This window comes from Pipra filicauda, unplaced genomic scaffold, assembly GCF_003945595.2.
Source record: "Pipra filicauda isolate LSUMZ 115617 unplaced genomic scaffold, ASM394559v2 scaffold1_size10287979_pilon, whole genome shotgun sequence".
NCBI lineage: Eukaryota > Metazoa > Chordata > Aves > Passeriformes > Pipridae > Pipra > Pipra filicauda.
Window position 1 is genome coordinate 5,186,133 of NW_024104310.1, and position 27,503 is coordinate 5,213,635.

At 38.3% G+C, this 27,503-nt stretch overlaps 1 protein-coding gene across 2 annotated transcripts in view; it reads right to left on the reverse strand.

Moving 5' to 3' along the window:
* The window catches only part of MYO3A (myosin IIIA), a 119,636-nt gene that overhangs the window by 43,780 nt on the left and 48,353 nt on the right, over window positions 1-27,503 (reverse strand). The window contains exons 7-18 of one of the 2 annotated variants that reach the window (XM_039380741.1): window positions 27,135-27,280; window positions 25,379-25,444; window positions 24,832-24,987; window positions 14,177-14,276; window positions 11,790-11,906; window positions 10,913-11,017; window positions 10,745-10,828; window positions 9,776-9,978; window positions 6,669-6,767; window positions 6,454-6,568; window positions 3,049-3,175; window positions 1,891-2,101 (exon numbers count right to left, since the gene is read on the reverse strand). In XM_039380741.1, the coding sequence (XP_039236675.1) occupies window positions 1,891-2,101; window positions 3,049-3,175; window positions 6,454-6,568; window positions 6,669-6,767; window positions 9,776-9,978; window positions 10,745-10,828; window positions 10,913-11,017; window positions 11,790-11,906; window positions 14,177-14,276; window positions 24,832-24,987; window positions 25,379-25,444; window positions 27,135-27,280 (1,529 nt within the window). Of the gene's footprint in view, window positions 1-1,890; window positions 2,102-3,048; window positions 3,176-6,453; window positions 6,569-6,668; window positions 6,768-9,775; window positions 9,979-10,744; window positions 10,829-10,912; window positions 11,018-11,789; window positions 11,907-14,176; window positions 14,277-24,831; window positions 24,993-25,378; window positions 25,445-27,134; window positions 27,281-27,503 lie in introns of those variants that run through there. The other variant, XM_039380742.1, reaches the window with a different exon arrangement.

Sequence of the window (27,503 nt, forward strand, 5' to 3'; positions counted from 1 at the left end):
ATATCTCTAAAAAGGACAATAATTTTTTTGTTTGAAATACAATAAATGCAGATCAATTCAAAGATTACTGTATTTGCAGACTAGATATACGGAATCACATAATGACCAAGTCAATTGGTAAGCAAATAAGACAGTTCCAATTTTATTGTTAAACTAATATTTGCTAGTAATCATTCTATTGTAAACAGCTGACCACAGTATAGAAAGAACATGCAGTTCTTTTTGTTTCTCTTGTAATAACACAGGCTTTACTCAATAGCATTAAATTAAAGACTGTTGTCATGAAATAAAATTTCTTCAAATTATTTACTCACAACAATTAACATTGCTTATTTTAACATCAAAGTCAAAAGAACGAATAGCTAGACTTTTTATGCATCTAAACAACTAGTGTAAGTACTGAAATGTGGTATGAATTTAAATTACCAATTAAATTCCAGAGAAGTACTACTAGTAAAAACTTTGGTTTGATATTTTAGCTTAGGCATACTGAAGACATGTGATCATTTCTGCAACTTGAAAAAAGCTCTAATGTTTATTTGCTGAAGCAAAAAATTAAGAGGATACAATTTTATAACAAATTGAAGCTGATATTACTGTGTTCTCTGAGGAAAGTAAAAAATAAAGCACATTCTATCTATAAAATCCCTTTGAGGGGCTATCTGTAACCAATTTTTTTAATAAAGATTTAGGAAATCAGAAATTAAGAATCAGCCTCAATACACTCCTTCATACACTCATGAATAGCACTTGAACCTCTTTGCGAAGTCCATCTCAAAAGAGAAGCATTTCATTGTGGAGGGATCAAATGTTTTTGTTGGTTTTGACCTGAATTCGGTGACTATATTATCTATCTCAAAATTACGCTTTTTATGCATACACTGCTAAAATTTGTCTGCCTCATTTGTTCTCGGAGCTAATTACATAAAAATAGCAAATGCAAATTATTTTACTACCACAAAATCAAAGCAAAGTTCTGGTTGGTTCTTTTTGTATAGTGAACATTTCAGGTCAAATTTTACTTCCTCTTCACTGGCATAATAAGTATTCATTTTGAAAAGGACTCTGTAGCAGACAAGTGAGAGAGGCATACAGGCTGGCAGTGCTGCCTTATCTATCACGAATTTTATCCTTTCACTTACTGATTAAAGTTCTGTTTATTGTTGCTCTTCTGTAACCAAATACTTAAAAGTTTAGACAAATTTTAGGATTGCAACCTTGACTCTTCTCTGAGGTTTAAAAAAAAAATCCAGAAAATCCAGATTTGCAAAACAAAGTTATTTGTTATTGCTGTTCGTCTTAAGGTAGTTATCAGCTTGCCCCTTTTTACCACCATAGAGAGCCCTGACATACAGGATCTACGATGCAAACCACATAATTTCTTCTTTGATTAATTTGCAAAATGTCTCACATCCTCATTCCCAATATCTTTCCTGTCTCTGTGTTTAATATGCCACTTTATAAGTGTAGAGTGGACATTAACTTCAATAAAGGTGAAAGCTATTCTCACACATATGAAACCACGCTCATAACCACAGTGACAAAAGCAACAGCATCAGTGTAAGTAAGAGTAGAATTTGACCTATATAATCAACAAACGAATGTCAAAAGTTGATCCTGAAAAATACAAAAGAAAAAGTGGCTAGTATGTAATTTACAAATGGTTGAATGTGTAAAGGTCAGAGAGTAAAACACCAGATCCTGTGCTCTCCATAGCTACTGTATTTTCATTATATACTAGGAACAGGACAAAACATTTTTTGAGGTGGTGGTGTCATAAACAAGAAGGTAGCAGAGAAAAAGAACATGAGTACACTAAATGCCCTAGTGTAGACAATATTATTCCCACTGAAAAAAAATTTCTTTTTTTTTTGGAAAAACTTCTTTTACCTTAAATGTTTGTCAGGTTTGAGTAGAGTGTTGATTCGATTGACTATCCAGCTAAAGAGGCGTCCGTACAGTGCTTTGGCCATGGCATCTCTGACATCAGTGGCTTTTTCCACAGTGTTGGGACGAATAATTGTCTCTCCTCGAGTCACTACACAGTGAGAGGTGAGGGCCTCTTGCAGTTCATCTGCCTGAATACACAGCAAGGATGCACCTAGGAGGGAAGGTCACCAGCGTAGCTCAGAGGCAAATTTTGGAAGGTGAAATAGGCATTTTTGCAACCAAAGCTGCAAGTGCAATGTATTATGAATAGGGGCCAAGTCAGTCTTGAACTATGACTAATGAGGAATTTCACACCAAACAACTGTCAGTACCTAATTTAGTAACCAATCTTCCTAGCTTCTACTACAGTCAATGAATAGATTCTAAATTCCTTTATCAAGGAGGCTGTTTCTCCAAACAGTCTATGGAGAAATGCTAGGGAATCTGTCAGAAGTATTGAAATTGTGAGGTGTGAATACCCCTCTCAGTTATAATCCACTCATACAAGCCACTGCTGTCCTCCTTTTGCTCCAAATAAGGGGTGCTTCTTTCCCAGTTCCACAATATTTTTCTCTCTATGGTAGGAAAACATGTAAGAAGATAGCGTGAATACTTCATTATCTCCCCAACTGTAATTACTGAGAAAGTGTAGCAAATTTCTTGAGAATCTTTGTCCCTTTGCCTCATCCACCTCCCAGCAGTCCATAATGTAAGGCATCCCTTCCAAAGAATTAGTGAGCTGTATTTCAACAGGCGCATGTGGGGAACAAGCAATGAGCAGCTGAGAAAGAAACTGGGAAAAAACCATTCAATGTGTTAATGAGGTTCTCCATCAAATGCTCAAATAACCTTGGAAAAATTCCAAAGATTTTCTTTTCAGGCATCTGCAGTATTAGTCATGTTTCCTGTATACCAGTGAACTGGTTAGTCAAATAAGATGCATAACATGGAAATCTTTTTCTTTTTCTGCATTTGAATTTAGGTGGGCTTAGATTACTTGACCTTCAGCTTTTAATTATTTTTGCAAAATTTCCACATGAATACAGGTTCATTGACAACTCTCTTCCCTAACTAAACAGTAAGAAAAACAATCTTAAATCAAGAAAAAAAATCACTCACAATTCTCAAGGGCTACTGGGTTGGAAATGTTGCTCTTGTCAATCATATGTTCAGATACTACTGCTGAAAATTCAATGTTACCCACATTTAAAATGGCAGCCAGGACACTGTACACACTTCCAAGTTCCTGAAAAATATATTAAAAAAGACACAATACTTAATAGCCAGGTAGATATGTCTCTGTGGTTTATGCGATGGGCATGTCTATGTGTGCTGTTTCTTGTTGTCTGCCACATGCCCACTACTCTTAGGAATACTTTTCTCAGCAATTATTCCTGTTCTGTACTCAGCAAAGTCTTTCAAGAGTAAGACAGCCAAAGAGGGCAAGAAAAACCATAGCCTAATCTCTTTTCCATACTTGTTACAGGAAAGGATTGACATGGAGTAGGGACAGCACAAAACACTGTGTACATATCCTCTTACACAGAATTCAGAGGTTATTTATATCTATCCTTCACTGTGTCTACAGGCACAACTGTGTCTAAAAATTTAATACCTAGACCAACAAAGACACAAAAAAAATCTGCATCTATGTTTCTTGGATCATGGAAACAAAGGTACTCCAAATAATAGGCCTGTATCATCCCCACCAATGTCATCAGAAGAAGTTTCACTGAGAGAAGAGTGAGATCTCACATATCTGATTCAGTAGAGCACTACACCCTTCAAAACGTCAGTTACAAACTCACCAAAGCACCTTAATATGGACACATATCTAGATTTCAAATTATTCAGTAGGTTTTGAAGAGGGACTCTGCCTTGAAAATGGCTGTTATTACTCTGGACAGTGAAGTCATATGTACAGTAAATTATTTTAAGAACTTATATATGACAAAATTATATTTAGAATTAGTAAAATAATGCTTTCATTGCAGGTTTGACTTAGATTTGAACTGCAAATTTTCATCTGAACTTTGAATGTTTATCAGTATACCTGATGATCTGAGCATTTTTTATTCAGAAATGCTGAGGTGTTCCTGCAAAGCAGACTAGGAATCTTTGACACTGTATATTTTGAGGGATACGGTAATAGCATGTTTTATAAATAGCAGGTTGGAAACTTTTATAGTAGCTTTATAAGAAGCAGTTTTGCAAATGTGATTGGTATTTTATAACAATGAACTTTTCACAATTGTACAACATTTTATCTATAATATTCAATAGTTTGCTGGTACCATGTCAGGCATCATTTAGTCAGACAAAATCCCTAATTGCTCTAGAGTATTTGATCTTGTTTTTAACACTTTCAGAAGTTAATCTAGCAGTTAATAAATTAATGATTCCAGTGACAGCAAGACAAACTAGATAAGCTCACTCTAAAAAATTACGCTGAGGATAATTGGCACACAGTTTACCTAGGATTAAGCAATCATTTTCATTTTAAGCTTAGGGACACAGTTAAAATGCAAAGAAATGAATAGCTTAACTTCTGCCATTATGCTGTACAGTATGTATAGCTGTTGACATTTTTCTGCCCTTTTCCAGTGTATTTGAAATCTGTCTTGATCTGTCACATACAGCGTGATTATTGTTCCCCTAGGCAGTCCTTTTTCCTATTAATTTTGCTATACAGCCTGAAATAAAACAGTTTGATTTTAAGACAGGGAGTACTGACAGTAGTTGCTATTAAAGCCTGCCAATAAGTTAAAATCCAATTTCAAAGAAAAAGAAGTCTTGTTTAGGTCTCAGTTTTAACTGGAATGGAGAATTTTTTCTGTTCATGGCTTTCTGCTAATAAAATATTGCACATGCTTATATGAAAGTTCTCTGTGCACTGGGATGAATGCCCTTAGGAAAGGAATTCATTGTCTTGTAGGATATTTTTCTCGCTGAAAAAAATTTGTCTTTGCACATGTATCTGATATCAGAACCTCAGTGGGGGAAGAAGACTGTTCCTTCACTCTTGCAAACACAGCTTCAGACAGGCTAATTCACCCTGTGGAGGATGTGAGACAGGCTAACATGGATGGGGCTCATATGTAGCCACAAGCAGGTTGCCTCCAGCACTCAACCTGCTTCTGAAACTGCGGGGATTCTACTGGTAAATAATTCCTTTACAGCTTCAGCTCATGGTGGTTTGCTGAGTTAATCAAGCGAAGATCCATCCTAGAACTGCACAATGCAGCCAGTGACATACTTCTAACTGGATCTTCAATATGTATGGAAGATTTCTTTTGGATGATCAAGACTATTGTTTCCATCCATCCAAGTGAACAAAAGAACTGGTAACAAAAACAGACTTGCTGCTTTTCATAGTTTAAATTAGGACTTTTCAAGGTCTCTGGTGCTGTGATAAAACTGCTATTGGTGCTGAACCATGCATGCCCTTTTAGGCTGCTTCTGGAAAGGTGAAAGCATAGGTGAAAGGATGTGATAGTACAGGTGTGATATTACTAAGTGCAGTTGTGAATAACATGTAGAGGAGAAAGAGACTGTGAATGCCACTGCTACTATGACTTAATGCAAAATGATTATGGAGGAATAGAATAGGTGAATAAATCTGTTTTGTTATCTATTTCTAATATTTACATTGAGGAAAGCCAGAAATAGTCCACTTCAGTGAGTAATTTTCTGTGAAAAGATCCTTACCACACGCAGTTTTGTCAGATAAATTAAAACATACATCCATTCTGCAGCACTAGTGCTGTATGTCACAGATACTATATTGATCATCCCCTTACTATTGTTTATGATAAACTAAGTCAGCAGTAAATGACAGCTGTGATGCACCACTTCTCCTAAGACAGAACTAAGGCACAGGATGGGATTTCCTTCTCTTGCATGCTAATTTATAAATTCAGAGTTCTTTTCTATTTTATTCTACCAAACACAGACTGAGAAGAGGGGTTTAATGGCAAGTAAAACAATGATACAACATCATAAAAAAAGAATGGGTTCAGTTAATGTTTAGTGATGAGATTCACTCCAAAGGGATGTAAGAGCTTTAACTTTATTTCTGAAGCTGTGAAATTGTACTGAATTCATCAATACTCACATCAATGCAATGAATTTTTAGAACTCCCACCACGGACTTCCTCTTAAAACAGAGATGAGTCTCACATTCACAGGCCTAGAATTATTGGCTGATAAACAGTTATAACATCATTTTCTATGCATTTAATTAGCAAAAATCTTTTTTTCCCCAATTACTCGGCTGTGCTGTGTTCACTGATTTCAAAGTCTTGTTGACTAATACCATTTTATTGGTTTATCAATGCCTCAAAACCTTAAAAAATTAAATTTTATAATATAAAAGTAAGTTGACTGTGCAACATCCTAAAACATAAACACAGTACTGCTTAAGGAAGAAATTAACAAGGCAGATTATTTGAATGCTTTATGTAAGTTTTTCCTGATTAAGGTAGCTGGTAAAGTTCACAAAAGAAAAGGGTTAGCAGCACTCACCTCCAGTGTAAAACCTATGACTTTGAAGCACTGTTCAATTAATTCAAACTGAGACTTATAAAAGCTATTGTTCATGAAATCTTGCACTATTCTGAAATGATCATTTTGCAGATATCTGAAAGAGTTGATGGATACTGAGTTAGAATACAAATGAGGCTGAGAATTCAACACTGCACTTCTTAGTAATCAATTTATGCAAAAATAAACTGCATTACCTGGGAGGTCTATATTCTGGCAGTTTATAATGTGCCAGTTTTTTCTTTTCTGCGAGACCAGCATAAATATAATAAAAAATATGGAAATTTTTCTCTCCTCTGAAACAACAGAAACAACAAACTGGTTTAGTAATATAAGGATTCTACATTTACTGATGACATACATACGACTATTAAATGTTATTTTAATAACAGACAAGACTCATGCAAACTGACAAAAGAGTCTGAAAGAAGGTATTACAGAAGTTCCCGTGAACACCCTTTCTGTGCCACTGTGTGTTTGTCCTGACTGCCAGAGCAGCTAAATGCTGCTCTGCCTTTGATGCAATCGGTAGATGCTGTGTAAGACCTTGCAGATTTCTCATCCTCCTGCATTAAATGGGCTGCTTAACTCCAGTTACTGTAAAACATCTTCTGACCATGGGAGAGCTCCTTGTTCAATGATTCCAGTATGTCTGCTGTGTCCTTTAGCCTGAACTAAGAAAGCACGTAAGCAGACAATCAGCAAAGGGCCCTATGACTTGGCCCTAGGTGTCCAAACCCAGGTCAGAGGTTTATTGCACATTCAAGCTTCCTGTGCACCTTATGAGGAAGAATGGGATGCTTAGGTAAAAATTTGCAGCCATCACTGAGCCCTGAGATGCCCAAGTCAGTCACTACTGAATTGTGTTCAAACCCCTGCTTTCTGCATGAGCTGAGGTATGTGTCTCAGGAGCATCCTTAAATCATAAAATCATAGAGTGGCTTGGAAAAGGACCTTAAGGATGATTTAGTTCCAAGCCCCCTGGCATGGGCAGGGACACCTTCCACTAAGACCAGGTGCTCAAAGCCCCATCCAATCTGGCCTTCAACACTTCAGGTATGGGGCATCCACAGCTTCTCTGGACAACCTGTTTCAGCACCTCACCACCCTCACAGTAAAGAATTCCTTTCTAATATCTAATCTAAACCTACTCAGTTTAAAGCCATTGCCCCCACTATATGTCCTTGCAAAAAAGTCTCTCTCCATCTTTCTTGCAGACTCTCTTTAGGTACTGTAAGGCTGCAATTAGGTCACCCGAAGCCTTCTCTTTTCCAGGCTGAACAAACGCTATTCTCTCAGCCTTTCCTTATAGGAGAGGTGCTCCATCCCTCTAACCATCTTGGTGACCCTCTTGTTGTCTTTTTACAACAGGTCTGCGCCCTCCCTGTGCTGGGGACCCCAGAGCTGGATGCAGCACTGCAGGTGGAGTCTCATCAGAGTGGAGTAGAGAGGCAGAATCAACCTCCCTCGACCTGCTGGCCACACTGCTTTTAATGGAGCCCAGGATACGATTGGCTTTTTGGGCTGCATGTGCATATTGCTGGCTCATGTTCTGCCTCTCATCCATCGGCACTCCCAAGTCATTCTCAGCAGGGCTGCTCTTGATCAGTTCATCCCCCAGCCTGTATTGGTACCTAGGTGCAGCACCTTGTACTTGGTCTTGTTAAACCTCATGAGACTCCCATGGGCCCAATTCTCAAGCTTCTGTGAAACAGGATCAGAGCCCAGTGCACTCCTCTCTGCATAGAGGGTACCTAGGTCAGAGTCCAGTGCCAACTCAGTTTGCATATTTTACTGTGGACAGTCAGTAGCAGGAGTAGGAGCAGATTAGAACTCTTATCTTTCCCCTCAGTGTCTTAACCTTTAGATTGCATAGCACTGCTTTGCACACTCTCTGAAACCTCACTGTGTCCTGAAGGTTTGTGTATTTTCTTGGAAAGGGAGGGGAAACTGTATTTTCAAAATCATTTGGCTTGAAGTGGGTCTGGAACATGGGTCTCCCATTTTCCAGGTAATGAATGACTGGTTTTCTGTGAAAAGTCATTCCTAGCTCTTCATGTGAGTTTGGGAGTCATGATCTCCCAGAAGAGCAGGTCCCTAAATGCCAGTTCTCTGCCCTGACAAGCTGTATGGACCAGCCACACAGAGACCTGAGTGAAGACGACACGCTTAACACAAAGAGCTTCAGCTGCCCTTGGAAGTTCATTCCTCAAAATTTAACCTCCTACAGTGGCTCTCATGCCAAACACTTTGGTTGCATTTTCTTGTGAATGCAGACACCTAAACACCTACCTAAATAACATTTGAGGCACATAAATGCATTGTCAACTGCCTGTCTCAGTATGTGACTAAATATAAACATAAATTGACAGCCTCAGAACAAACCCATTAAAAGCTATGAAAAAAGTGGTATTTTAAAGAAAAAGCTGATTTTATTCTGAAAAAGCAGTTTCTGTGCTTATGTTCGACTAAGGAAATAAACAACATTTAATAAAATTGCCTCTAACTTTAAATTGTTTATTGAAACAATTCAAGTGATACTTTCATGTTCTACATTTCACAAACCTACAACAGACAACAAGGTCATGCAGAAATACAAAAAGAGTGAAAAATGAATTAGAGATCAGCAAGGGGAAAAATTTAACTCAGTGACAACACTCCTTGTCTCAAACTCTGTTCCAATTGTTATTATGGCAGAAATAGAGTTGCCAAAATATTTGTTATTTGGACATGCTATATATTAGGACATAAAATGCATATCAATAAATTTAACTGGAAAATCAATTAAATTTTTCTATCATTTTATATTATGAGATACACACATGACAGAGATGGATCTGTTCTACTTTTGACCCATAACCCTTTATAAACAAGCCCTACTAGATATTCCAAAATGAAAACCAAGCAAACAAACAAAGAAATAAGCTGGAATGTAGTGGAATTAAATCCAAGTGATATATTTAACACAATATTTCAAAATTCCACAAAGGAATGTATAACTGAACTATTAGAAAGTTTTTAATTCTTTGCACATTCTGATATATTTTATATATCACATGTGCATTTTTATGAGATTTGATTAAATAACCCAGGAAAAAAAAAAAAAGAAAAAAAAAGAAGAAAAAATGAAATCAGGAGTAGTTTTCAGCTAGCTTACAGATTTAGAAGCTATTAATACATAATTTATAAGAAAAAACAAAACAGGTACCTTATTCATCTTTGTGTTTTGAACCAAGATGATTTCTTCCATTGTAGGCCTACTCTGTAACCCTCAAATAAGGTCGAATACAATTTTTGTACTTACACTGCCTGGTGGACAACCCTGGATTTTTCAAGGAGATACTCTGAAATCTGAGCTCCTACTACAGTGCCACCACAAGTGAATTTCATTTCCAAATATTTTCCAAATCTGCTTGAGTTATCATTGATGATAGTGCCTGCATTCCCAAATGCTTCTACGAGGTTGTTCACCTGGAGAATCTTCTCCTGTAGAGTCCTGTTATTAGCCTGGATATGAAAAAGATATTGCTTCAAATTATCAGTAGTTATTCAAATACATTCATTTTTAGGTGTTTCTTTACTCTTCTTGTTGGTATTGTGAAGTGTGACATTATAGGGGCAGTCATTCCCATGGGAATTATATGGAAAGAAAGGCACATATATATAAATATATATATTTATACGCATACAGTGAAACCCGTCAGAATATAGCAGCCTTCAGAAGTAATGGTTGGTTGGAAGAGATAACACACATAATGACAAAAACACTGTGGTTCATCACTCTGAGGTGGCTGATCTGCTTTTAGGATCCTTCTTAGCATGTCCTTACTGCTCCAGTGCACCATACTTACTGATCCATCAGTTTGCTTGCATCTCACCTGGGACATGCAAAAAATGGCATTTTATTTAGACAATTATGGTGGTCACTTCCCAGAATGACTGTGTCCCACTGACAGTGGTCTGGTTGTACAAGGAGGTGAAAAGCTAGAAGAGGAATTTACTTAGTACAGTTTGGGTGACTTGAAGACACTCAAAAAGGGAACTGACTAAGTCACAGCCTGCACTGCAGTGGGTACTTCCTTGTGGAAACCCCAACATATTTTCAAGCGACCTTAGTTCAGAAGGGAGGGGGGAGTAGATGGATCAGCATCATGTTCCAGTTTTCTTCTGAAAACGTGTAGCAATCTTGCCCCAAAACCAATGCCCTGTCCATAGGTTCAGTCGTTTAGGTGCAAGACAGCAAAGCCTTACAGAGGCATCCCCTCTGACATACCTTGCCCAGGACAGTGAGCTGCTGAACCAGCAAATGGGCACTTTGTGTTTTGCCAGCTCCACTTTCTCCAGAAATAACGATACACTGTAGAGAACAAGAGCAAGACTCTGAGCTCATTACACATCTCTTGGCCTAGCAAAGGATATAATTAAGACACCTCATCTATACCTGATCGGAGTTGTACGTCACCATGGACTGATAGCCTATGTCAGCAACAGCAAAAATGTGAGGAGGGTTGGCAGTCCGTTTGGCTCCAATATACAGTTTGGAATGCTAAGTGTAAGAAAAATGAAAACATTACTGGTGTCCCTTAACAACTTTTTTTTTTTTTAATAAGAGTTTAGTTTTATTTTTAGATTAGTGTACAGCATGCTGAGGTTACCAGAAGTGATGTTTTCTGAGCGAGCTGCTACTGCACTCACTATATCATGAATCTGTATGTACTTAGTACTATAAGAACTGCTAAACAGAATGAAGTGTAATTTTTTATAATTTGAGCCCTGATTATGCTGTGAAACTAATTATTTAGGAGAAAATTTAATACTGCCAGACATCAAGGACTAACTGATAATTTCATTTTATTTGTGCTTCACTTCCTCCTAGTATTTATGCATGATATTGATGTCAAAACTTTAGATCTTTTCTGTACCTGTAGTACCTGATAATTAATAATGCCAAATTATTGTATGACTAGACTTTCATACCTGTCCCCTTTTGTATAATGGGAAGACAAATCCACAGAAGTTAACATTGTATAGGGTTGTTTTGTGCATGATCTACACTACAGACATAAAGATATCAGAAATTATAGACATAAAGATATCAGAAATTAGAGGGTTTTTATTTCTCATTTCAGTGCAGAAATTCAGCATGTTAAGGGTGTGTGTCAATATGCACTTGAAGGAACAACTCTATTGGTAATTCTGTTTTTCAGAGTGAACTGAAGGAAGCATCAAGACTGATCTTACTTTATACCTAACACAGATATTTATATTTTAGTGGAAATCGGTGGTAGTTTAAAATAACCAAACCTAGATTTTCACACCTGTGAAGAATAAATATCTATGTTCCGAAATGGATTGACAGCGATGAGAATGTCCCCAACATATGTGTAGATCTGATCCTTGGCATAACCCTTCTGCAACTGTTCTGTTACTGTATTCTGATGGAGAAAGAACAGGAACATTGAATTATATGGGGGAAAAAAAAAAGAATATTAGGAAAACTTATAAAATATTCAAATTGTTACAATGAGTGAGAATAGGGAAGGAAAAAATTAATAGTCAGGAATACAAGTAATTGTGATCAAAACTAATACTTTCAGAAGCACTGGCATTTCTAATTTCTTGTGTCCAAACTCACTTTGAACAGTATATACTTACAGATCCCCAAGTGGTTGTAGAAAAATGAGTTAATTGGAAGTTTCCATGAGACAGTCCTGCCTACATTTCTAACACTACAGTTTAATGTAACTTATCAAGTAAGAGCCATATGATTGAATTCATAACTGCCATTACACCTTCTGTAACAGTACTCTCAGTTATGATACGACACAGATGTTCAACTCTTTGTATCCTATTAATGTAAATAATCAGGCACCTTTCTGTATTAACAACCAGTCTCTGCTGTGATGGTTCTTTCTGTTGCAGAGCCAGTTCTCCCTGAACCAAGAAAAAAGAAGGACCCATTAGTGGCATTCAAATTCCTTGATGTAATTTCCCTCAGCTTCTTCTGCATACAGAGCCAGGTATGTAAAGTGCCTGGTTAGGTTTCCAATCAAAACAGGTCATAGAGCTGGATGAAGAAATTCAAACCAGCCTTGAGACTATTCTGAGGCACATGTGAAAATATTTAGGCCCTATACCCATTGGAACAGAACAACTGGCAGCAGAAGCCTACAGAAGGAATTGCTTTCCCTCCACATCCATCTGTTGAGTGTTGCACACTGTGTCCTGGTTAACGCACTTAAAGGCTGAATTCTCAAGAATGGAAGAGGTTGCATTTCCTTCACAGGAAAACATAAGGAGAAAACCTTGATAAACTTTTTGATAAACCCATTCCTTTTTGGTTTTGAATGCTCCTTGCTTTTGGCCATAACCAGATTCACATTACAGAGTTATTTTAGGGGAACTTCTGTCCTTTCTGAAATTATTTTTTGCACTGATAGAAGATCTCTTGTCTTGCTCTGAGGATGGGGCTATCTAAACTGGAAGAAAAGTTTGAGTGGAAAGAAGAATACGGTTCTGAGAAGCTGTTATTCACACGTGAACAATATTTTAAATTGGATTTGATTTAGTAACATATCACATAGTCAAATGTTGCCTTTAGACAGAGGCTTCCTGGGGACTTCCATGAGAATACTCCATCTCTGAGGAGATGGAATATATTCTGGCTTGTCTATTTTTTGTGTGAAAAATCCCTTTAGCATGAATTGTTTATATGTTTCATGGTAAAAGACAAAAAGCATATTGCTATTCCCAACACTAAAAAAATGCTTAAACCTGAACTTTGTGCAGTGAATGAAGTTTGGGTTAGCTCAATTAGTATTAATGTAACATTAAGCTACTGTAACAAAGCTCTTGAAGACAGAAGACGTTCTGTGGGCCAGCTCAAGTTTACCAGCTCAAGAGCCACACTTAATATTCTGAACTAACAAAGATACAATATATCAGAGAAGTTTTACAGATAAGAGAATGTGAATTATACTCTGTGCACAGCCTGGTAGAGGAATAATGACAGTTTGTTTACAACCACTGATGGCCTCCAAGACCTGCAGATAACGTGCTGTGGCCTGATTCTTCTCTCTGGTTTTGACACTGAAAGCATAAACACAGCAGACTTCCCCCTTCCCTTATGCATGTTCCCCTGCTTCTAGTAGATTCATTTTTGAACTTCGACAAACCAGTGAGATTTGTATCAGTAATTTTATCAAAATTTCATCAGCAGGCATTGACAGGTCACAGGCTCAGCTGACATAAATTGATCCCAATGCATCTCCACACCAAAATAAGATAGGGAGAACCCAGCCTGGGAGCAGAATGGTAAGCTAGTTTAAGACAACTCAAGATGTTTAAGCAACAGGGAAGAAGGTGCTGGTTCTTGGACCTGGACCAATTTCAGGTTAACACACCATTGCAAACTGCATATTTAGCTCTAAGAAAATCCAGTGATATAAATTCTGTTAAGCCAATGGTGTTACAATACTGTTCAGTCTATGACTGTAAATGCACAGATTGTTTTAGCTTTTAGTTGGAACCATTCTGACACAGTAAATCTTATCTAAAATATTTGGTATAAAAAGGTAAAATGTCATTGTACATTTACACAGTTGAAGTGTGACAATACAGTTGAATTTGAAAATCAACAGCACACCATTGTGTTTTAATATGTGATTAGTCCTCTTCAGGAAAACATGAAAAAGGAGGTTCTTACCTCATCCAGTACCTCCAAGGTTGCTAAATCATCTACTTCTTCTTGGTTTGAAACTAGTGACTTACTGTAGTTCCCTTTCTTTGTATGAATACGTTCAAATCTAAAAAAGAAAGACATACAATTTCCTGAGGTAAGGAAACACAGAGCAGATCTTGCATCTGTAACTGTCTTGAAGGCAATTCAGCTGAAACATTCCAGCTTTCCACTGTTCTGAATTTAACCACATAAATGTCTGAATAACAGGACAGGAGTTTACTTCTTAGTGCAGCACACTTGTACTTGACAATTCAAAATCTATTATTTGATCCCACAACTGCTGCCATGAAGAACTTTGTCACTGTACAGATCCCTGCTTGATTACATCCCCACATCAACTGCAACACTGGAGCAATGCAATACAGGTAAAAAAAAGGAACATATTTATAAAGCATATAACAGCCAAACTTTGGCACCAACCTGCAGAAAGAAAAATGATCCAGATAACAATTATGGATAGGACAAAGCCGGGGTGTGTGATGAAATAGTATGGCAAGGATGATGCAGACAAAGCACTCAGGATAGGAACTTTCCTAGCTTAGTAATGACAATGCTCTAAAGCCTGGCTGAGATGACCACACTGTAGAGCAAAGTGCTACAGAAACACTGGGATAAGTGAAATACATCCTGACCAAGAATAATTTTCTTGAGCTCTACAGGAAAGATACATATAAGAGAAGGAAACAAAACTTCAAATATTTTTCTTATCTGTGTTAAACTTCAATTAAGTTTGTCTTGAAGTTAGATTTCTTTTGTCTTTTAATCAAACCAAAGAAAATTTTATGCAGTCTTATTTTAATTAGCAAGAAAATTCCCAGAGACTAGGATCATTTTTTATCCAAGAGTAAAGGCATTGCTAAACAGAGCAAAGGCAGCAGAAAATGGAAGGTTTACAATTCCCATTAGTTATACTTGCTTTATGAGATGAGGGAAAATCAGGGAAAGGGAAACTGCATAAGTAACAGCAGAGTTCACAAACTAAATCAAACTCAGATGTGCAGTAATGCACAAGCACAGAAAAACTATCAAGTAAATCTGATCTCCTGATATGACCTCACTCCGTTTGATGCTCTAGGTAGGAAAGCACCTCTCAAACACAAGGAACACATATGTTGGTAAACTCAAACAGCCAGGAACCTGTGTTATGTGAAGCATTCACTCTTTACCTTAATTCCAGACAAGACCAGGGAAACTTCTTATTTAATTTTGACATTTGAATGTATGGCATGAGTAAAAGCAGACAGGTGTTTTCTGCCTGGGCAAGAACTTTAATATACAGTGAACAGAGGACAGGAGAAAGAGGGTAGTTGCACCAAGATGGAAAGCTAGAATGAGTGAACATCACACTGATGGTGAAAGCTAAGAGACTTCTGAACACCCAAATTAAGATTTACTGCAGAGTTAAATGGGCTGTACCCATTCTGTGAATATCACCTACTTCATGAGTGCTACTTCAGGTTGTGCTGGCTGTGCACTGATGAGGGATGTAGGTGCAGAAAGTCAAGCAGGCACTGACTTGGCATCAGTAACTGACTGCCAGGACTGAAGAGGGACTGGAAGAACTGGGCAAATGATGCCCTGGCAAACTGTGAGTGCAATCAAGATCCAGATAATGGAAATGCTGACAGGAGTGCGCTTCATCTAGCACTTCTTTCAGTTTCTCTTGTCTCTAACAGTCATTCCCTGAGGATGACAGGTTGGCTTGCCCTCACCCTGGTGCCAGTAATGGCAGTTTCTTACTCCTTTACATAGGTGCCAGCTGCCACTAGAATCTTTCAATTGTCCACAGAGCAAAGGCAGGATTTTCACTCCCATAGATGACTAATTCTGCAACCTTAATATCAAGACACAAACATGCAAGTCTTCGCTGTAAGTGCTAACAGAGTTTCACAGTCTCTGTGCCAATATTGCAGCACGATACCCAGTGTGGAGGCTAAGTGAGCAGGACGCATAATAAACCATATGGGTCAAGAGGATCTACATTACCCTGATGGAGGAGAGGGACCAAGTCTTGCCACTTTGAAAACTACTTTCAAACTGTTAGAACCTTGGAGCTGCATGGGAAAGCAACCTGCTTCCAAAGGTTTCATTTCAGTATTTACTACCGCCAAAAAAGACTGTCATAAATACCACTTTAAGGATGATGGTGAGGCTGAACTATGGAGGTGAAAAGCAATGGGAATGCTACACAGCACAGTACCAGAGCCACGCCATGTATCACCATGCTGCACAGAATATGCAACACATAGGCCTATGCCAACAATAGCAGTGTAAATAGATAAAAAGACATGCAGAAGGAGTGTATGTCTTTATGTGGGAAGAAAGGCAGCTTTTGCTGCAATAAATCCATAACTGGGCTGTAATTTGGTATGTATTTAAATATGCTGAAGCAGAAAACACACACGGGAACAGAAGCAGGCAGCATCAAAAGGGATGGGTCTGGTGTAAAGCAACCACAGCTCTCCTAGGTTTGACCTCTTCTCCCTTTCCTTTGGAACCCATTTGTACCACAAAAGCTGTTCTGATAGTACTGTCCTTGCAATAACACTGTGTGACAATTTTTGGTACTATGTGCCCCAGGTTGTATTAAAGAGGATGTGGTAATATTAAGATTTAAATTAACTCTTCAGCCTTGCACAATCTGCTGCTTTTTGGGTTGCATTTTCCAAGCTAAAAGCCATTACTGCATTCAAAGTCAGAGGTGCAGATAATATCCTACCCCCTCAATAGAAACCTATCCCCTCTATAAACAACACTCCTATTTAAACCTCTTTTTAAGAGTTTCATTTGAAAATTTCAGTTTGGACAGTTGAAACAATTTCTCCTTTATTCCTCTATGAAGGTCATTTTGTGTCCAGAGGATGCACCTAATATCAGTATATCTTTGAGAAAGACCTATCAATATGTACATGAGGGAAAGATGCAGGACTGCAGGACTGTGCCAAGCTGCGCTGTTCTATTTTTTCCATTGCCACAGGAAGACCCAAAACAAGGCATCTGTCAAGCTTTGCTTTCCATTTCTGGTGCAATTGTTACACACTGAACACATTTTTTTTTAAATGTTAAATTCTTATATGTTACTGCACATCAGCGAGAGAGTGATATTTCCCAACATTAGTTTCAATTACCATTTTTAATTTAATGTAGGAAGCTAGTAACTGCCTTGCAGGAAGAGAGGAGAATGCTCCAGTCATGGACACTTCTCTTTTTCTATTTTTTTTTCCTTTTAATGAAACAATCTCTATTTATGCCAGGGAAGTTTAATTACATAAAATCAATTCTCCTGTAATCCTCTTCAGCTGACATTATGAGAACACTAGTGCTTGTTGGACCAGATTATATTCTCTGTTTTCCAGAGTACAGAAGAGTGGCAGATTTGCAGAACACAATATTTTTTCACTTTGCTGTTGAAGGGCACAGAACCCTCAAGGGCAGTTATACTGCTTCACTTGCTAAAACTCCAACCACTTAAAAACCCCACATCAGTGCTGTTGACATCAGTGCTGAAATTTCATTAAGATCATTCACATAGACATTGTGAACTGAAATAACCATGCTTCTCTGTTCTGCTCAGAAATTTGTTGGAGGCATTAGATCTTAGAGCCATGCTCGACAAGCAATTCGGGCAGCTAAAGGCCAGAAACATCAACACAGTATGAACAAGAAAATGAGTCAAGGCAGCATTGTTTCTGTGCATTCTCCTTCACACCAACATCCCCCCTGCTTATCTTTCAAGATTCAGTTAAATCAAAATGAAGCAACTGCAGCTTTTTCTTCTTCAATTTGTCAGAACGTATTTAAAAGATTTCTGATAGTTCCAAAAATACCATGAAGAGGAAAGTGTGACTCATAACGCCCTGTTGAACTCTCTGCCTAAACCGGTTGGAGAATCATCTATAGACTAAAAGGTGACAGGAAAAGGGCTGGGTGTAAAGAAGAAACTAAAAATAATGAAGTTTTTGTAAGGTGAAGGTGGGAACAGCTGTATACCTCCCAGCAGTTACAAAGAGCAGTAAAAGTGACGAAGAAGCACCACAGAGAAACCTGTAAAAGATCTGTCATAGCTGGTGATTCTGTTTCTCTGGAGGCTACAGAGAACAATATTAATTCACACTTAAAATCAAAATTTTGTCTTCAACAGATAAATCTTGTGAAATATGCTTAAATAAAACTACTGTCTGATATCTATGAAAAATCTGTACCTGAATTTAGAAAGTGTAAGACTCCATTGAAAAGATTCCAGCTGCATCTGCACAATGCTTTGCAGCCAACCTCCGTATTTAAATGATTCATGGCACCAGCTGCAGTCTCAGGGAGCTGTGCTGCAGCTTATGCAGTGTTGCTGAGAGCACAGTGCTGCCCTGAAGAGCTATGGGGTTTTTGACTCAGAGGTGCCCTGCGTCCAGTCACTTGGGATATGTCCTGCTCTGCACAATCTGTTTGACAAAGTTTGTGCTGCTTTACCATGACCTGCAAAAAAAAAGGAGGTGAGTGGTCCTTCACAATAGCCTCAAGGTGATGTATCCCTGACAAATATCAGGGGAAAAAATGTGTTCTTAACTGAGCAAATAGGAGATCTCTAAAAGGACTCTTTGAGACTAGTTCCTTATTACTCTCATGAGTCAGGCCCACGCATTATGGTCAGAACCGTACTGAGAAGATAAAGGAGAAGTTCCAAAAGTAAGCAGTGCTTGCTGAGGTATCACACCTTCAGGAGAAATGAGTTGCTGAGCAAGTGGACTGACACAACAGTGAAGTACCACTTCCAGAGTATTACTCCCAGGGAGTTCTGAATGCAGGAGGAAATTCTTCCTCCTGTTTTCTTCAGAAGATAAACTATTCTTCATCCAGGTAGTGCTGCTGTCCACTGTATTGTACAGAAGAATATTATTCTGACACAGAGATGTGTATTAGCTAGAAGCACATGGACTAGAGATCTGCTTGTTCTAAGGCCTTTGTTGACAGAAACTCTCTATTGCTTCTACAGCCTGAGAGAAGTTTGCAGCATAGCCATCCTAGACAGGAGTGTCCTCAGTGCAGGAGTACATACTTCTCCTTGGTACAACAAAGCCCACACTAAGTTCCAGGACAGGAAGAAGTGGTTTGAAGGACTCAGAGATTAGACTGGAACTCCAACATCTCTCATTTAAGCCACTACTCCAACCCAGATGTCATCTGCAGACCTTGACCAAGACAGCACTGGACTATCTTATTCTGTGCTATCTCATTCTGTTCCTTATACTATCTTTGTCAAGCCAGCATGGTGACCTACCCTCTGCTAAAGCCTGCCCTGCAAAGCTGAGCTTCAAGGATTGCTGTCAGCTGCTTTCCACTGGCAGGATGAGTCAGAGAGACTGGGAGAGAGTGAACACCCAGAAAATAAGTGACACAAGTCTGTGCAATCAGGGAAAGTCATGAAAGGAAACTATATGTTACTCCCTGCTTTTAATAGGGGTCAATAAATGAACATCAACATTTGTGCATCTTGTACATGAATTTCTATGAAATTACTTCCCTCACCTTTCCAAGTAGTTAAGCAGAGCAATTGTTTAGCATCCTGTTACTGATCCAAGTGCTATCCCTACATGGCCAATAAAGAAGGACAAACTCTTGAAAAAATAATTCAGCTCACGCAAAACTTTGCATCACTTTGCAGTAGAATGGGTCTTTTCCCCATAATTATTAAGAGAGGATATAAAAATGATGCTCTTAATTTGAGGACAAGAGTCATTCCCTGAAATCTAGGTGCAGTGAATATCCCCTGCATATACAGCTCATTCTGGAATGAGTCACAAATCCCAGGAAATACACTTTGTACTAATCATTGCATATTTCTGAAGAGATTATTGTAAAAGCAGTCAAGAATAAGACAGCCAAACAACTCAAGATAAAAGTCTTACAAGCCTGACTGTCAGGTGTAGATGCGACAGTTCTGAAGGTCATTTCAAAGACAGCTATTTTTGTTGCAAAGTAAAACTCTTTACAATGCAGGGTTTTTTCACCTCTTTTGGCCTAGCAAGAGGTGTATTTTTAGAATGGTTTTGGGGCATATGCTGCAGTGCTCATTTTTAATAATTATTTTCATCAGTAATTATACATTTTAACAGCTATACCGTGAAGACCCTTGTCAAGCTCAAGGACCCTGTCCTGTAAGTGACTCTCCTCACAAACCACCCCCCCAAATTAATTGCACTTACTCTGCAACTTTGCCTGCTTCACCTCTTCTCTAACATGAATTTATCTCATATAGCTTACTTCATCATTCCAAGCAGTAGATTTTGGAGACTTTTAAGTGAAGATGATATGGGAAAGTGTTAATGTATTAAGGGGTATTTTCTCATGCTATTCTCATTGTAATTTCAGCCTAAGTTCTGAGCTAGGAAAGGTTAAGTTGCAAACAGGTATTTTTAGCACTAAGAAGTGACGATTTGAGAGCAAAATGTACTGCATTTGCTCAAAGTAAAAAAGTGGAATTTCTAATGAAACTCATTGCTAGCATTCATGCTTTTTTGAGCCTCAAGTAGCACAAGCAGTTCTGTTTAATACCTTTACAGTTCTGTTTAATAACTTTATCAATGATTTAGATGAGGGGTTTGAGTCTACCATCAGCAAATTTGCAGATGACACTAAGTTGAGGGGGAGTGTTGATCAGTTGGAAGGCAGGAGGGCTCTGCAGAGGGACCTGGACAGGCTGGAGAGTTGGGCTGATTCCAAAAGGATGAGGTTCAACAAGACCAAGTGCTGGGTCCCGCACTTTGGCCACAACAACCCCCTGCAGCGCTACAGGCTGGGCACAGAGTGGCTGGAGAGCAGCCAGGCAGAAAGGGACCTGGGAGTTTGGATTGACAGGAAGCTGAACATGAGCCAGCAGTGTGCCCAGGTGGCCAAGAAGGCCAATGGCATTCTGGCCTGTATCAGGAACAGTGTGGCCAGCAGGACCAGGGAAGTGATTCTTCCCCTGCACTCAGTGCTGATGAGGCCACACTTCGAGTGCTGGGTCCAGTTCTGGGCCCCTCAGTTCAGGAAGGATATTGAGGTGCTGGAGCAGGTCCAGAGAAGAGCAACGAGGCTGGTGAAGGGACTTGAGCACAAATCCCATGAAGAAAGGCTGAGGGAGCTGGGGTTGTTCAGCCTGGAGAAGAGGAGGCTCAGGCTCATCACTCTCTACAACTCCCTTAAAGGAGGTTGTAGCCAGGTGGGGGTTGGTCTCTTCTCTCAGGCAGCCAGCAGTAGGACAAGAGGGCATGGTCTTAAGCTCTGCCAGGGGAGGTTTAGGTTAGATATTAGGAAGAAATTCTTTACAGAGAGGGTAATCAGGCATTGGAATGGGCTGACCAGGGAAGTGGTGGATTCTCCGTCCCTGGAGGTTTTTAAGATGGGACTGGATGTGGCACTTAGTGCCATGGTCTAGTAACCACGGTGGTAGTGGACTAAGGGTTGGACTTGATGATCTCGGAGGTCCCTTTCAACCCAGCTGATTCTATGAAGATATGCTAGTGCTATCACACTGCTCAAAGGCTACTGAAAAACCAGTACTATCTTCCATCGTCTTCCCTGGAGCAGGACTATGGCATATTACCATTTAAAGTTTTATCAGCGTAAATCGAGATTTCTTCAGTTACTCAGGAGGTTGGTGGGCTCTCTTCCTCTTGTTGTTTCTCTTATTCCCACCTCTTGAAAGTATGAAGTACAATGCAGAACCTAAATCTAGGTTCCTCTTCACTAGAATAACAATACTGGGAAGGTTCTGAGGGTGCAGTTGACTGGGCCCCAAGGAATCAGTGACTCCTCAGTGTTAGAAAATGCCTCAGGAACAATGGTGCTAATGGGAGTGACTGTAAGGTGACTTTCTGAGCACAAAGATTGGACCAGAGGATTTGGCCTTCTGCAAAAAAAAACCCCTGAGAATGTGACATAATGTAATATGAGCTCTTCTTTTTAAACTGTATCAACAACATTCCGTAAACAACGAGATAAGATCACAAGCACATCAACAGACTACCACTGCAGAAGGCAGTCAGAACCAAATCACACCTCAGCACAATGTGCAAAGAAGGTGACTTGATTTTGAGTGAAAACAGGACTAGTACACACAGGAAGACACAGTGGCTGGACCTCAGCTATTAATTTCCAAGTATTTTTCTTTTTTCTTTTGAAATACAAAGCTTCAATTAATAAAGTCAAATTTGACGAGGAGAGTAAACACATACTGAGAAAATAACTGGATTCTTTACTTTCAGCTTTAATTCAACATTACCAAATGTATTGACTTTATATGCCATGCCCATTTATACACCACAACATAGGTAGCAGGATTTCTTCCCTTGGTGGAGGAGAGAGATCTTTAATCCCTTAAACTACCTGCCTCCCAGTGCCAAGAAAGAGGAGAGTTATGCCTTCAAATTATGGACTTAGAGAGCGTGACCTGGAGATCAGGAGGAAGGTTTACAAGAAACATTGCCAGCAACTGGTGAAAGTTCAGAAATTCCACAGTAGGGCCCTCACGCGCCAGTGTAAAAACAGTCCCAGAACACCATAAGCAAGAAAAGAAAGCAAAGAGATTTTAAGATGCAGCTCTTCCAGGTGACTTGTCACTACATAGCCCATGTCTAAATCTAAATCAGATTTACATGGTACTTCTGTGCAGATGCTGCTTTTAACACCTTTTTTGCTCTGTGCAGATTGAAGGTCAGAAGATACATATGATTAGTATTTAAAGTCTTTTTAAAAAGTATGGTTACTGAATTCAAAGATCTTTGTATAATCTTTTATCTTTCACAGCAGAAAACCCCCCAAATGCTATTCTGTAGTCAGTCTTACAGCATATTTCACAAAATTACAGAATCACAGAATCATTTAGGTTGGAAATACTATTTTTTAGTATTTTAAACCACTAAACTGAAATATGAACTAAGCTATCAGTTTAACCATGTCAACTGAATTACACACTTAGCTAAATAAGTAATTTTTGGTGTGGTTTCAGATAAGAAATTATTATTATTTTGAAAGTGAAAATTCTGATTTCCTTTGGGAAAATTTATGTAGAAGTTACACTTGAACAACTGTAAAAGTATAGGTAACTTCATCACATATTAATACATTCCCTTAAACTCTAGTTTGCATGAAGAGCCATAAGTTTATAAAACACAGTCTAAACAGAAAAGAGAAAGTACCAGTAGATCATCCTGTTCTTGTGCCACTTGACTTCTTTATGCACATGCAAATTGGGCCATTTTATGTTTGTACTGTATAGGAAAAAAAAGTTCATGTAGTTTGCTTTATGCAGCATTTACATGAAAAAAAAGGATTAAAAAAAAAGATGATATAAAACAAACATGAGTTCTATAAAATGGGTAAAAAAGGTCAGAGTATCTAATTGACTTAGAAGCTTGACTTTTAAAAATTATTTAGGCTTTAAAATAACCAATATCACAAGTGTTATCAGGATTTTAATTCATATAATTTAGTGGTTTGGACTTATTTTACCATATATCATTTTCCTGTGTTTTATAAATAACTACTTTTTAAAGTTTGGATTATGTTGCTGGTTTAGTGCTCAGCACTGGCATCTGATAAGTTTATTTCAATTCGAGAATCTTTCTGGATTAAGCAAATGTCAAGTCTGCAATACAGAGAGCATACAAACCCAGCCTGAGGCTCAAATTTAAGCCAACTGCATATTTTTTTACCGCAATGCCAGAAAAGAGAAAGTACTACTCGTCCCACATTCATTTAAAGTTGAAGAAAACTTGAATATAATAAATTATTTAGAAATAGATTTTTATTAATATCCTCAAAGCATAGAGAAAAGAAAATTCTCCAGAATTAGAACTGAAGACTGCTGTATATGTTATTGCTATAAATGTGTGAAAAGAAGTGTGGCAGATTTTAATAAGCTTTTTCCATACAGATGATAATGACAAAATGTCTTCTAAAACTCATGTTCTATTTAAAAAAAAGAAAAATCATCATGCTTTACCTTGAAGCACAGGAGCAGTCACACCAGGAGTACATCAATACTAATCTACTACATTTCACATCTGATACATCAATGCACTGGGTGGCGTTTTTTCAATTGTAAAATTGAGCCAAGCCATTTTCAAGTATTTTAAATAAAAGCCATCAGGTGCTAAGTGATTCATTCAGAACTGATATTTACCAAATACTAGTGGAAGAAAGAAAGTATCTATTCAATACGACATAAGATTTGAAGTTTGCAAAACAAGGTCTGCTACCACTATAATTTCTTTCAGTCAGGAAAATCCAATTACTGCAGGAACCTGACTAGCTATTTTTTAGCATACTTGCTGGAACTAAACATTAGCTGACCATGCAAATGTAAGAAAATGCCAAACATTAATTTCACCTAACCTTAGCTTTCTAAAAGCTGGGATGCTAAGGCTGCATTTTGAGTCACAGGTGAAAGGGGAGGTACTTCTAAAGATTGTTTCATCCCACATGCAAATCATGATGCTGCTGTCTTTCCATTGGCTGTACTGGGACCCCCAGTATTAAGCTTTCTATCTTTTGGCCAGCTAAAGCCATAAAAGTTGAATATTTCTCTGAGTACTAACCATTCTGAAACAGTGAAAGTATCAACACTTTTTAGCTACTTTTACCTTGCCTTTTCAGTGACTCCCATTTGTTGATGAACATCAATAAATTCCATGAGTTGCCTTTGTAGCACGTTTTCTTTTCCTTCAATTTGCTTAATAAAATCATGCTGCAAAAGAGTAGATACTGTTGGACGCTTCTCATAATCTTTAGTCAAGCACCTGTGCTGGCAGAAAAACACATATGATCACGGAGAGTTCAAAGTTAAGTTCTGAAATTCTTTCGTGCCTCCATAATAAATACATCCATCTTAATCAAAACAGCTCTGCACTGAAAATTCATATGATTTCACAAAATTGATGAGTCCAAGAAGGTAAGTTATTGCATTTTAAAACTAAATATTCTTTAAATTAAGAAACGTCAAGTGTGTTAAAATGTTATTTCATGTTTTAAATCTAGAGCCTCACTTGGAAGTCAAATTGGATTTACAAATTAGGCTTTTAAGGAAGAGTATTTGTTGCAACAGATTTCCACAAAGAATACAGAGATATTTTACGCATGACTTTTGCACATGTTTCATACTAAATCAGAGTGGTCTCAGTTGTTACTCACTTGTTAATGAAGTCATTGAATTCAGGAGACCACAGTTCAGGCTGTTGTAGTGTTGGAGGAGGATTCCTGCAAAGATCAGTATGATGATAAGTTAATAAACTACTCACCTCACAAAAACAGTGTGTGAAGGTAGGCTAAGTAATGAGTTTTAGAAGGCCACTGAAAAAAGATATTGATTTCCACTGGTAAAAGGAGCATGGGTAGATGATGCAATGCCTCACTGGTTCTCCTACTTTGTGTAACTAATAAGGAGAAATAGCACTGAGATGATCTACCAAGTGTAGCTGAGAACCACTATAATTTTTTCAATCAAATCAATAAACGGAAATTAAACTAACAACCCATTAATCACTATTCACTTATAATGGCAAGTTTCTTTTTTCAAGCCTGAAACAATATACTTTCTTAAGAGAATTTTTAAAAAGAAATTCTATTTTAAGTTTCCCCAGAAAGATTGAGTTAATCAACTTGCTGAATGAAGTGTCTGAAGGAACTGACTTGTTATTAATTATTTCTCATTCATCAGAAGATAATCAGAAATGAAGGTCTAAACACAGACCTATTGTAAATAGATATGACTTCTTTCTTTTCTATTGTTGGAGCTGTTTATTCTAGGTGTAATTTGGTTGAAATGCTCTTGACAGTCTTCTTCCATTCAGAGGTGGCATTTCAAGAGTATGGTCATGAAGATAAATGAACGACCAATAGACAAAGTGACTTGCTGTCTCTTTTCAATCCATTGAGGTTACTTGCTGTCTCTTTTCAATCAATTGTCATAACTGCTTTTCTTTAAGTGCTGCTTAACGTTCAGTCTATCACTTTCAGGTTTTACCTAATGTAATGAAAAGATATTGATCTTGTATTTTCTCCAGAGCAGAAAGGTGCCCAGTACTTGTAAGGGTATAAGCCAGAAGTATTTTTGAAGGCCTAGCTGCAATGACTGACCACAGTGGTTTGCTTTTCCCATAGGAAGCAAGGGTTAGAAGAGCATTCATACTCTTCTTCAGTGCCAAGTCAGCCAAGATTTCTTAAACCTAAAGTTAATTTAAACTAATTTGGGTGTCTTGGCTGAAAAGGACTCAAAGCACTTATGAATACTATGTGGTCTCAGCAGATGTTGTGGTACCGCTCCAGCTGTTAGAGTGAAATCCACAAACTACAGTATGATCATTCCGTACAGACTTGGAGATTGATGTTCTTTGAAATGCTGTCAAGTGGCACTTTGGGTACTTTTATCTCCAGCTTCAAAGAAAACACAAAAGAAGTTGTTATTTGCACTGCCCAAGGACAGCAGTGGTGGAACTGCCAGAAACAGCACAAGCTAATGAAAAGCTGAAGCCTAAATGTATGTGAGTGGCGGAACAACCTTTGCTTCAAAGGACAGAAGATAACTCCTGAAAACAGGTATGGGACCTGTTCAGCAGAGCAGCATATTAAGACTGTTTCTATCATAAGTCATTCTTTGTAAAAGAATATACTGTACTTGGCTAAGTGCTGCGCTCATGTGGCCTCAGGAGAAGGCCTCACGGCTTTTTCTCAAATGTAGTTACAGTCAGCTCTGAACTTCTCAATGTGCACAAACAGCTGAAGCAGAGCCTGCAGAAAATACAGCTGGACAAAGTATTTCTAACCTCCTCCTAGTATAAATAATTCGAAGAAAGTCCACAAACTTATACAGTCTAAGTTTGAAGAAAAGTAGCACTTAAGAAAAAAGTTCAGTCTAACCTGCCAACAAATAAACAGATGAAGAAGTTACCTTGGTATTTTGAAGAGTGCCCTCATGGGGTGCAAATCAGCAAGGGGTGGATCTCCATCTCCCAACTCTATTGCAGTAATACCCAGTGACCATGCATCACATCTGGCATCATAGGAGCTATCTAGCTGCTGCTCACAGGCAATCACCTGTTGGAGTAAAAGATTGGGACAGTCATTGGATGGTCAAATGTCCGAATGTAAGAGCACTCCCAGAGCTGGGGGAATCTCTTACAGGATGGAGATATTCAGTGAAATAAACAGACATGCACACATTTAGAAAGCTGAAAAAAAAGCAGTGTTTAAACTAGAGAAAGCAAGTGTCCATGAACACCGGATTCTCTGGCCAGATGTTCCCTGGTTGGACAAAAGG